This window comes from Macaca fascicularis, chromosome 15, assembly GCF_037993035.2.
Source record: "Macaca fascicularis isolate 582-1 chromosome 15, T2T-MFA8v1.1".
NCBI classification, from domain to species: Eukaryota; Metazoa; Chordata; class Mammalia; order Primates; family Cercopithecidae; genus Macaca; species Macaca fascicularis.
In genome coordinates this window covers 127,799,887-127,812,629 of record NC_088389.1, presented here as the reverse complement: position 1 = coordinate 127,812,629, position 12,743 = coordinate 127,799,887, and the positions used below count along the sequence as shown (strand labels likewise).

The 12,743-nt window shown below is 43.0% G+C and overlaps 1 protein-coding gene across 46 annotated transcripts in view; it reads right to left on the bottom strand.

The window, feature by feature from the left end:
* FANCC (FA complementation group C) overlaps positions 1-12,743 on the bottom strand; it is a 221,913-nt gene that overhangs the window by 153,413 nt on the left and 55,757 nt on the right. For 34 of the 46 annotated variants that reach the window (XR_012424987.1, XR_012424988.1, XR_012424989.1 and 31 more), the window contains 2 exons: positions 2,317-2,559; positions 640-724 (listed from right to left, as the gene is read on the bottom strand). Coding sequence is in view for 35 of the 46 variants with exons in the window: in XM_074018021.1 (XP_073874122.1) it covers positions 640-724; positions 2,317-2,481 (250 nt within the window). In the remaining 11 variants the exon portion in view is untranslated. Of the gene's footprint in view, positions 1-639; positions 725-2,316; positions 2,560-3,206; positions 3,992-12,743 lie in introns of those variants that run through there. The other 12 variants (XM_074018018.1, XM_074018031.1, XM_074018027.1 and 9 more) reach the window with 2 other exon arrangements.

Below are 12,743 nucleotides of genomic sequence, written 5' to 3'. Positions count from 1 at the left end.
TGCCTTCAGGCACTGTTAGTAACAGGACCCGGCTACCACCATGAGGTATAGTTGTGGAAGATGAAACAGGAAATGAGATGGACAGCAGACAGGAGCTCGATGAAGGAATACCTCCCCAAAGTGCCCCCACATTCATCTCCACCTTGGATAAAACCAAAATGGCACCCTTAAATAAAGTCACAGGGGCCAACATCAAAGGCAAAGTCACAGCAGGATTCAGACTCTCAAGAATGACTTTACAACACGGAAACAGTGTGTGAGTTATGAAACCGTGAAACAAAATTAACTCAGTATCATTAGTATAGCTATTTTATATTGAATTTAAAATGAAGTTATGAAAGCGATTACAGGCAAAAACAGATATTTAAATCATCTAGGAGTTGCTGTCCTCTAATACAAAGAGCTCTATTTTCCTGAAGATCTACATGGGTGCGTGCATGCGTGTGTGTGTGTGTATCCATACAAACCTACACACACATACCTGGACAACACTGTAGGAAGCCATCTTTGTAATGAAACAATGAATACATTTGATAAGTTGTTCCATAAAAAAAAAAAATAGGAGAAAGGTTCATAATGTAAGCCTCTGTGAAACAATGCAAAGATTATATTTTGAGAGAACACGTTTTGGATTCTTACCGTATGCTAAAATAAAAGGATTCCAACAAGCTTTTGCCAACAGTTGATCAATTGTGGGGAATCTTTCAAAGATTGTATTAGAATCCTGTGAAAGAAAAATAAATTTTGGTCAGTAAAGGCATTATGCAACTCAGAAAGACTGAACTGACATTACAGGTTGAGGGAGCTTGAATGCTTCTTGTTTAGTATACCATTTTTAAAAGTAAGCAAAAAAGGATTAGAGAAGATCTTTAGGTAAGTAATTCAAATAAAGTTTAAAAAGCAACCACCCACCTTACTTCATCCTTAAACGAGGTCACCAAACTAAGATGTATGACATAGGTAAAATCAATTGTGTTGCAAAATTAATTCTACTCATACTTAATAGCCAATAAAGGCTTCTTTATTTAAAAATAACAAAGACTGCTTAAGAATTGAAAACAAATTATTGGTGATATATAATCCCATATCTTTATCCTGGTTTTTCATTCTAACATAAGAGAGGTTACGAACTCAGCTCCAGTAAGACTATTTCAAAGAAGAAGGTTTAAAGGGACGAGAATCTGGAACTTGTAAAAAGAAATAAAAGCACCCAAAGCATAAATGTATATATCTCTGTTTATTACTATTTTGATAACTGTATGGCAAATGACATCATACTTAGGCTGTAACAATCTAAACCCTGAAACAGAAAAAGGATCAACCAAATAGATTTAAAAACACACACACACGCTATTGTACAACTGGACCTTTTTCCACTTGTTACCTTTCATAAAAGCTCAGAAATAAAAGCAAACTAGGATAGGATAAGATGCAAGCAAGCTGACACGACAGGCACTTTCCGCTCCTGCGGCAACACGTCCCACACGTGTCCCAGCGTCAAGGCTGGTCCCAGACGTTCTGGGACCACAGAAAGGTCAAGTTCCATATGTCTCATTAAAAAAATTTTTTTAAATTAGCATTGGTTGTTCACACAGACTGTATCTTTCCTTATAGTTTCTAAAAACGTATGAACTCATACTATCAATACAAATTATTCTTCAAATTTCCTACTTACTCTCTGATTCCGGGAAGAAAAGCTTAATACAAGGACACTTTGTTAAGTGACAATTTTGCTTTTCATTTTGAAATTAAATACAAAATACTAGCTCATAATATATAAACGTGCTAAATCATAAAAATATCTATCATAAAAAAACAACATCAAAATGAAAATATAGTAAATTTTGAAAACAATAAATTATATAATAGTAAAGATACTCAAAATCTTAATATTTATAAAAAGTATTACATTTATAAGAAGAGATCGTAATATTTATCATCTCTTAGGACAGCCCACTTGAGAAGAGGGTTGAGGAAAGGTTAAGCATGTAGCAAATTCTCCAGGATTCAAGGGACACGAAGGCCTTTAAAAGAATCCCATTTACTACTTGACAACAAGCATGAAATCTTGATTATTTAAAAACAACTTGCTTGGTCAGGAAGACTCATGTGACAATACAGCTACTCAAGAAGAAATTTTAATAATATAATAAATCGGAGACTAGGAAACCAGCTCTTGAGTAATCTGTCTTCCTAATCCATTGGCACTTCACTCACCACCACAAGTCCTGACTCCGGGTGGCATTCTGTCTTGGTGAAATGTGGCAGAGTCCCTGAAGTCAGAAAATAATTCCATTATTTTGGTCCACTACTTACCATCTCTTTCAAGGCTTCATACATCTTCCTCAGGAACTCCTGGAACCGAGCCAGGTGAACACAGGTGTCTTGCTGGGTTTCCAAAGTGGAAGCCTGATCCCACACAGAAAGCTTCTGCATCCAAAACTGATAATCACAAGAAAGATCTACTGAATCTTGAGCCATCTTGGAAAAAGGGAAAAGGTGATGTCCCTTCACAGCAGTCTGTCCAGCACTGAAGGAAATGTTGGGCACACATTAAATCTGTAAGAAAGGGAACAAATGGAAGCATTTCTAAAAGGCTCTTTTATCAGAGCCTTCACGACTCACTGATGGGTGAAGGGGGGATTACGAAGAACTAACATAGCACGGCTCCTATTTTGGAGTCATCTCTGAACTGTCACCAAATGTGTCGCCCAGCTGGAGCTCCACGTTTTACCATCTCAACTTTTAATCATGATACTATCATTAGGCTAGAAGTCATTACACCTCCACAGGCACAACATGCTAATTACGCACAAAAAGCACAGCTGATAATACTTTATATCTTCTTTTTAAGATTGAGCTATTTTTAAATGTTCTGAATATGAAGTTGATTTGAGTATTTTAATGTAATAGGAAATCAAAAACATCCATGAGTGTTTAATAATACTCTGTGCCTAAGAAATCTTTTTGAAGTTCTTATGTTTTATATGAATTTCTGGCTTCTCATTTAGGTGTAAAAAATCTCTATGCATTACTGTCTAACGAATTTTTTCCCCAGTTTCTCTTCATTTCTTAGAAAAAAGTAAAATAATTGATTCCACATGCAACAATTTAAGCAATCTTTTCAGATTGCTTTATATGCTTGATCTCACTTCATTCACACGAAGAAGCCATATTTTAGTAAAGTAATAATAAATTCCACTTACTGAAGAGGTATACCAGTCCTAAGCCACAGCAGATAACATCTCATAAGCCTGACTTCCTACCCCTGAAGGCCATGATGAAAAGAACAATGAAGTTACACAGTGAGCCTCAGGTGGAGCTGGCTCAGCAGCTCCAGGTGCCCCTCCCATCCCACACCCCTTCATCGCCCACAGAAGCCGGAAGCAGGAATCGCAGAGGAGGGAAAGCTGCCTCTCAACAGCTGCAGGCCTTCCCAGGCTCTGACACTCCCCAGGCAGGCAGGATACTCAGCAATCTAACTTCAAAAGACTGGTGGTAAACAAAGTGAGTTTAAATCCTCAACAGCCATAATTAACAGGTAAAATGCTCCCAATTAAATACCCAAAATATCAACAAAGGCGGTTCCCATTACTAAACAAGAAAACAAGAAGAAATCTGAAACGACTGTACAATTTGGCTGCAGTGCAAAAAAATCTAGATTGGGAAAGTTTTAAAATACCTAAAAAATGTGCGGTTTTCATGTTCACTTGGGCAGCACATACACTAGAACCTTTACAGTTTTGAGAAGGATCATGTCAAAATGAAAAGGAAGTTTAATAATAGAGCGAATATATGCATATTGTCAAAATGGTACTTAGCCAAAAATCTAGGTAACGTCCATGCCTCCTCATTGTCTTCCTCATCCAAGCCCTCACCACCACCTGTCAAGTCCATCGCCAAAATAAATGTGTGTGATCTGACTTGACTGCGTGCACTTCCTCCCGCCTCGCTGCCGCCCTCCGCCTAGCCCTGGAGTGCTGCACCGTCTGCTGCCGGGCTGGGCCCGCCCCTCTCCAGTTCACTCTCGATGCAGCAGACAGAAAACACTGCAGCAAATGTAAATGAGACCAGCACACTCCCCTGGGGAAAACCTCTCGTCACAGCTTCCTTGAAAAGAAATTTAAACTCCCCGTAGATACTCCCAGCTGCTTGGAGTCCTGACCCTGCAAAACATGGCTCCAGCACCCTCTCCGACAGCCCTTGTTTCCTCTCCCCGGTCACCACGGTCCAGCCCAGGCCTCTCATCTGCGCTCCCTCTCCCCGGTCACCACGGTCCAGCCCAGGCCTCTCATCTGCGCTCCCTCTCCCCCGGTCACCACGGTCCAGCCCAGGCCTCTCATCTGCGCTCCCTCTCCCCCGGTCACCACGGTCCAGCCCAGGCCTCTCATCTGCGCTCCCTCTCCCCCGGTCACCACGGTCCAGCCCAGGCCTCTCATCTGCGCTCCCTCTCCCCCGGTCACCACGGTCCAGCCCAGGCCTCTCATCTGCGCTCCCTCTCCCCCGGTCACCACGGTCCAGCCCAGGCCTCTCATCTGCTTCATGCACACCACAAATCCTCCCAGGCCTTTCTGCAGATTCCGGGTAACTATCCTGGGCTTTATTCGTTCCCTTAGTTACCGCTTCCTCTACTGCTGTGTAAATTCCCTGTCTTCCTAGAATGCAGCACACGCCTGGCAAACACTCAAAAAACACGGAATTAAGGAACGAATAATTCACCGGTATTCCTCACAGTACAGTTCTAAGTTAGACGCCACAGCAAAATGCTTCTCCAGATGAAGTGATTTAATTTTATTTTCAGGTTATTATTTTTCTAGACAAAATCGCACTCTATCTCCCAGGCTGGAGTGCAGTCGTGCGCTGTTGGCTCACTGTAACCTCCACCTCCCGGGTTCAAGTGATTCTCCTGCCTCAGCCTCCCAAATAGCTGTGATTACAGGCACATACAACCACGCCCGACTAATTTTTGTATTTTTAGTAGAGACGGGGTTTCACCATGTTGGCTAGGCTGATCTCGACCTCCTGACCTCAAGTGATCCGCCTGCCTCAGCCTCCCAAAGTGCTGGGATTACAGGCATGAGCCACTCTGCCCAGCCAGTAATTTAATTTTTAAAAGGTAATTCCCCACCAAAAAAAATTTTTAAGTATTTTTATGTTGCCTGTGTGAAATTTAATTAGTAATATCTCATTTTATAAACATAATAATAGTTTATACTTGGATACATTTATACGATGCTCTTGGCAGTATACTAAATGCTTTATTCATACTGATTTAATCATTACAGCAACACTGTGAAATGGGTACTATTATCATCTCCATTTTACAGAGGCACCAAGAGATTACATAATTGCTCAAAGTAAGATTATGTAAAAAACTGAAAGGAAATAACTGCTAGTAAACAGCAGAGCTATGATTGTGGAATATGAATCCAGGGTCTGGCTCTAAAGTTTGTGTCCTTAAGGAAATAAACTGAAGAGGCGGGGCACGGTGGCTCACGCCTGTAATCCCAGCACTTTGGGAGGCCGAGGTGGGTGGATCCCTGAGGTCAAGAGTTTTGAGACCAGCCTGGCCAACATGGTGAAACCCCGTCTCTACTGAAAACAACAAAGATTAGCTGCGCGTGGTGGCAGGAGTCTGTAATCCCAGCCACTTGGGAGGCAGAGGCAGGAGGAACACCTGAACCCCGGAGGCGGAGGTCGCAGTGAGCCAAGATTGCACCACTGCACTCCAGCCTGGGAGACAGAGTGAGACTGATTAAAAAAAAAAGAAGAAAGAAAGAAAGAAACTGCAGAAACAAACTGATGAATTTCTTAAATATTTCATGTGTTACTACATGCAGATCAGTTTAGATATTTGGGAACCCAGTAAAATGAAGAACTTTTTGATAAAAGAGACAAACATTTTATTCAAATAAAATTGCAGGCCTGGAAAGTGGCTCATGCCTGTAATCCCAGCACTTTGGCAGGCAGTGGCAGGAGCACCACTTGAGGCCAGGAGTTTGAGACCAGCCTGGGCAACAAACCAAGACCCCACCCCTACAAAAAAGAAATTTTTTAAATTAGCCATGCATGATGGCAGGTGCCTACAGTCCTAGCTACTCTAGAGGCTGAAGCAGGAGGGTCGCTTGGACCCAGGAGTTCAAGGCCTCTGTGAGCCGGGATAACACCACTGCAGTCCGCACTCCAGCCTGTGTGAGAGAGCCAGACTGTCTCAACAAAAAAATGCAAACAACCTTTGCTCAGCAATAGAAATGTATCTGATTGTTTTAAATGGAAACAGCTTTAGGAATCACGGAGTGCAGTGATCCTCAATATGCTGCTCCACAGCCTCTGGGGCTGGGGGGTGAAAACATGGTGCTATGGTTGTGACGACCAGGGAGGGGCGGTGGCGGCTGCCGCCAGCATCTGGTTAATCAAAGCACCTTGTGCCATCAGCCACATGTGGGATGATCACACCTGTTGGGCAAATCCAACCCTGCTGGGAAGCTGAGTCTTGACAGGTGGAACTCAGTCATCCAAAGACTCTCTTAGTGTAGATCCCTAGAGGTATCTGAATACATGTTCTTAATAAGGTAAGGTGTTTCTCTCAGCATTTTAAACCAGTATTTTTAAATATTTCACTCCCCTCTCTTCTTCCTTCCATGGTTTCTGAGGAGAAGTTGAATGTTCTGCCCCTCTACAGGTAAGGTGCATTTTTCTTCTGGCTTCGTTCAAAATAAAAAAGCTTCCTGTATTTGTGGTATGCCGTCTGACATTAACTTGGAATATTCTCAGTAATTACTGCTTCATATAGTTCTCTTTTAAAAAATTTTTTATTCCCATAGGTTTTTGGGGAACAGGTGGTATTTGGTTACATGGTAAGTTCTTTAGCGGTGACTTGCGAGATTCTGGTGCACCCATCTCCCGCTGTGGAAGACAATTTGTTCACGGACCGGGGCAGGGCAGGGAGGGCAGGGATGTGTTTTTGGGATGAGAAACTGTTCCACCTCAGACCCTCAGGCATCAGTCACGCTCTCACACAGAGCGTGCAATCTAGACCCCGCACGTGCAGTGCACACGAGGATTCACGCCCGTGAGAACCGAACGCTGCCACTGATCTGACGGGTCATACTCTCACACGGAGCGTGCAATCTAGATCCCGCACGTGCAGTGCACACGAGGATTCACGCCTGTGAGAACCGAACGCCGCCACTGATCTGACGGGTCATACTCTCACACGGAGCGTGCAATCTAGATCCCGCACGTGCAGTGCACACGAGGATTCACGCCCGTGAGAACCGAACGCCGCCACTGATCTGACGGGGAGCGGAGCTCAGCCAGGCATGCTCACTGGCCTCCTACTTACCTCCTGCTGTACAGCCTGGTACCCATCTGTGGCCTGGGGCTTGGAGACCCCTGCTTTAGAGGAAAGGAAGATGTGCTATTGGGAAGGTGTGCGTGAATGGCACCAAGATGCTGGCAATATTCTATTTCCTGACCTGCGTGGCAGTGACTATGTATTCACATTTTAATGACTCACCAAAGTATAAATCATGTTTATATGCTTTTCAATATGTTACTTTCCACAATTAAAAAATAGTTTTTAAATCTTCCACAAGCTGGCAAGATGGCCAAATAGGAACAGCTCCGGTCTGCAGCTCCCAATGGGATCAATGCAGAAGGCAGGTGATTTCTGCATTTCCAACTGGGGTACCCGGGTCGTCTCACTGGGATTGGTTAGACAGTGGGTGCATCCCACGGAGGGCAAGCAGAAGCCAGGTGGGGTGTCGCCTCACCCAAGAAGCACAAGGGGTTGGGGAACTCCCTCCCCTAGCCAAGGGAAGCCGTGAGGGACTGTCCCACGAGGAATGGTGCGTTCCAGCCCAGATACTATGCTTTTCCCACGGTCTTCGCAACCTGCAGACCAGAAGATTCCCTTGGGTGCCTACACCACCAGGGCCCGGGGTTTTAAGCACAAAACTAGGCGGCCTTTTGGGCAGACACCAAGCTAGCTGCAGGAGTTTTTTCATACACCAGTGGCTCCTGGAACACCAGCAAGACAGAACCGTTCACTCCCCTGGAAAGGGGGCTGAAGCCAGGGGGCCAAGTGGTCTAGCTCAGGGGATCCCATCCCCAAGGAGCCCAGCAAGCTAAGATCCACTGGCTTGAAATTCTTGCTACCAGCACGGCAGTCTGAAGTCATCCTGGGATGCTTGAGCTCGGTGGGGGAGGGGCATCCCCCATTACTGAGGCTTGAGTAGGTGGTTCTCCCCTCACAGTGTAAACAAAGCCGCAGGGATGTGCGGACTGGGCAGAGCCCACCACAGCTCCGCAAAGCCACTGTAGCCGACTGCCCCTCTAGATTCCTCCTTCCTGGGCAGGGCATCTCTGAAAGAAAGGCAGCAGCCCCAGTCAGGGGCTTATACATCAAACTCTCATCTCCCTGAGACAGAGCACCTGGGGGAAGGGGCGGCTGTGGGCATGGCTTCAGACAACTTAAACGTTCCTGCCTGCTGGCTCTGAAGAGAGCAGCAGATCTCCCAGAACAGCACTCGAGCTCTGCTAAGGGACAGACTGCCTCCTCAAGTGGGTCCCTGACCCCCGTGCCTCCTGACAGGGAGACACCTCCCAGCAGGGGTCGACAGACACCTCATACAGGAGAGCTCTGGCTGGCATCTGGCGGGTGCCCCTCTGGGATGAAGCTTCCAGACGAAGGATCAGGCAGCAATATTTGCTGCTCTGAAACCTCCACTGGTGATACCCAGGCAAACAGGGTCTGGAAGGGATCTCCAGCAAACTCCAGCAGAGGGGCCTGACTGTTAGAAGGAAAACTAACAAACAGAAAGGAAGAGCATCAACATCAACAAAAAGGACGTCCACACAAAAACCCCATCCAAAGGTCACTAACATCAAAGACCAAAGGTAGATAAATCCATGAAGATAAGGAAAAACCAGCATAAAAAGGCTGATAATTCCAAAAACCTTGAAAGGATCACAACTCCTCTCCAGCAAGGGAACAAAACTGGATGGAGAATTAGTTTGACAAATTGACACAAGCATTTTTTAACACAATGCAAGGAAGCTAAGAACCTTGAAAAAAGGTTAGAGGAACGCCTAACTAGAATGACATAAATGACCTGATGGAGCTGAAAAACACATCATGAGAACTTCGTGAAGCATACAGAAGTACCAACAGCCAAATCGATCAAGCAGAAGAAAGGATATCAGAGACTAAAGATCAACTTAATGACATACAGCGTGAAGACAAGGTTAGAGAAAAAAGAATGAAAAGGAAAAAACAAAGCCTCCAAGAAATTTAGGACTATGTGAAAAGATCAAACCTACGTTTAATTGGTGTATGGTGTACCTGAAAGTGAAGGGCAGAATGGAACCAAATTGGAAAACACTCTTCAGGATACTTCCCAGGAGAACTTCCCTAACCTACAAAGACAGGCCAACATTCAAATTCAGGAAATACAGAGAATGCCACAAAGATACTCCTCGAGAAGAGCAACCTCAAGACACATAATTGTCAGATTCACTAAAGTTGAAATGAAGGAAAAAATGTTAAGGGCAGCCAGAGAGAAAGGTCGGGCGACACACAAAGTGAAGCTACTAACAGCAGATCTCTCTGCAGAAACCCTACAAGCCAGAAGAGAGTGGAGGCCAATATTCAACATTCTTAAAGAAATTTCAACCCAGAATTTCATATCCAGCCAAACTAAGCTTCATAAGCGAAGGAGAAAAAAAATTCTTTGCAGACAGGCAAATGCTGAGAGATTTTGTCACCACCAGGCCTGCCTTACAAGAGCTCCTGAAGGAAGTATTAAATATGGAAAGGAAAACCCGGTACCAGGCACTGCAAAAAAATACCAAATTGTAAAAACCATCGACACAATGAAGAAACGCCATCAACTAATGGGCAAAATAACCAGCTAGCATCATAATGACAGGATCAAATTCACACATAAAAATATTAACCTTAAATGTAAATGGGCTAAATGCCCCAATTAAAAGACACAGACTGGCAAACTGGATAAAGAGTCAAGACCCATCAGTGTGCTGTGTTCAGGAGACCCATCTCACGTGCAAAAACACACATAGGCTCAAAATAAATGGATGGAGGAATATTTACCAAGCAAATGGAAAGCAAAAAAAAAAAAAAAAAAAAAAAAAGCAGGGGTTGCAATCCTAGTCTCTGATAAAACAGATTTTAAACCAACAAAGATCAAAAAAGACAAAGAAGGGCATCACATAATAGTAAAGGGATCAATGCAACAAGAAGAGCTAACTATCCTAAATATATATGCACCCAATACAGGAGCACCCAGATTCATAAAGCAAGCTCTTAGAGACCTACAAAGAGACTTAGACTCCCACACAATAATAGTGGGAGACTTTAACACCCCACTGTCATATGAGACAGATCAATGAGACAGAAAATTAACAAGGATATTCAGGACTTAAACTCAGCTCAGGACCAAGTGAACCTAATAGACATCTACAGAACTCTCCACCCCAAATCAACAGAATATACCTTCTTCTCAGATCCACATCACACTTATTTTAAAATTGACCACATAATTGGAAGTAAAACACTCCTCAGCAAATGCAAAAGAACAGAAATTACAACAAACTGTCTCTCAGATCACAGTGCAATAAAATTAGAACTCAGGATTAAGAAACTCACTCAAAACTGCACAACTACATGGAAACTGAACAACCTGCTCCTGAACGACTACTGGGTAAATAATGAAATGAAGGCAGAAATAAGTAAGTTATTTGAAACCAATGAGAACAAAGACACAACATAACAGAATCTCTGGGACACAGCTAAAGCAGTGTTTAGAGGGAAATTTACAGCACTAAAATGCCCACAGGAGAAAGCGGGAAAGATCTAAAATAGACACCCTAACATCACAATTAAAAGAACTAGAGAAGCAAAAGCAAACAAATTCAAAAGCTAGCAGAAGACAAGAAATAACTAAGAGCAGAGCAGAACTGAAGGAGATAGACACACGAAAAACCCTTCAAAAAAATCAGTGAATCCGGGAGCTGGTTTTTGGAAAAGATTAACAGAACAGACCACTAGCCAGACAAAGAAGAAAAGAGAGAAGAATCAAATAGACATATTAAAAAATGATAAAGGATATCACCACTGATCTCACAGAAATACAAGCTACCTTCAGAGAATACTATAAACACCTCTACACAAATAAACTAGAAAATCTAGAAGAAATAGATAAATTCCTGGACACATACACCCTCTCAAGACTAAACCAGGAAGAAGTTGAATCCCTGAATAGACGAATAACAAGTTCTGAAATTGAGGCAGTAATTAACAGCCTACCAAAAAAAAGCCCAGGACCAGACAGACTCACAGCCGAATTCTACCAGAGGTACAAAGAGAAGCTGGTACCATTCCTTCTGAAACTATTCCAAACAACAGAAAAAAAGGGAATCCTCCCTAACTCATTTTATGAGGCCAGCATCATCCTGATACCAAAACCTGGCAGAGACACAATAACAAAAGAAAATTTCAGGCCAATTCCCTGATGAACATTAATGCGAAAATCCTCAATAAAGTACTGGCAAGCCAAATCCAGCAACACATCAAAAAGCTTATCCACCACAATCAAGTCAGCTTCATCCCTGGGATGCAAGGCTAGTTTGACATACACAAATCAATAAATGTAATCCATCACATACACAGAACCAATGACAAAAACCACATGATTATCTCAAAAGATGCAGAAAAGGCCCACAACAAAATTCAATAGCCCTTCATGATAAAAACTCTCAATAAACTAGGTATTGATGGGACGTATCTCAAAATAATTAGAGCTGTTTATCACAAACACACAGCCAGTATCATACTGAATGGGCAAAAGCTGGAAGCATTCCCTTTGAAAACTGGCACAAGACAGGGATGCCCTCTCTCACCACTCCTATTCAACATAGTGTTGGAAGTTCTGGCCAGGGCAATCAGGCAAGAGAAAGAAATAAAGGGTATTCAACTAGGAAGAGAGGAAGTCAAATTGTCCCTGTTTGCAGATGACATGATTGTGTATTTAGAAAACCCCATCATCTCAGCCCAAAACCTCCTTAAGCTGATAAGCAACTTCAGCAAAGTCTCAAGATACAAAATCAATGTGCAAAAATCACAAGCATTCCTATACACCAATAACAGATAAACAGAGACCCAGATCATGAGTGAACTCCCATTCGCAATTGCTACAAAGAGAATAAAATACCTAGGAATCCAACTTACAAGGGATGTGAAGGACCTCTTCAAGGAGAACTACAAACCATATCTCAAGGAAATAAGAGGGGACACAAACAGATGAAAACATATTCCATGCTCACATATAGGAAGAATAAATATCGTGAAAATGGCCATACTGCCCAAAGTAATTTATAGATTCAATGCCATCCCCATTAAGCTACCATTGACTTTCTTCACAGAATTAGAAAAAACTACTTTAATGGAACCAAAATAAGTCCGTATTGCCGAGACAATCCTAAGCAAAAAGAATAAAGCTGGAGGCATCGCACTACCTGACTTCAAACTACATACTACAAGGCTACAGTAACCAAAACAGCAAGGTACTGGTACCAAAACAGATATATAGGCTAATGGAACAGAACAGAGGGCTCAAAAATAATGCCACCCATCTACAACCATCTGATCTTGGACAAACCTGACAAAAACAAGCAATGGGAAAAGGATCCCCTATTTAATAAATTTTGTTGGGAAAACTGGC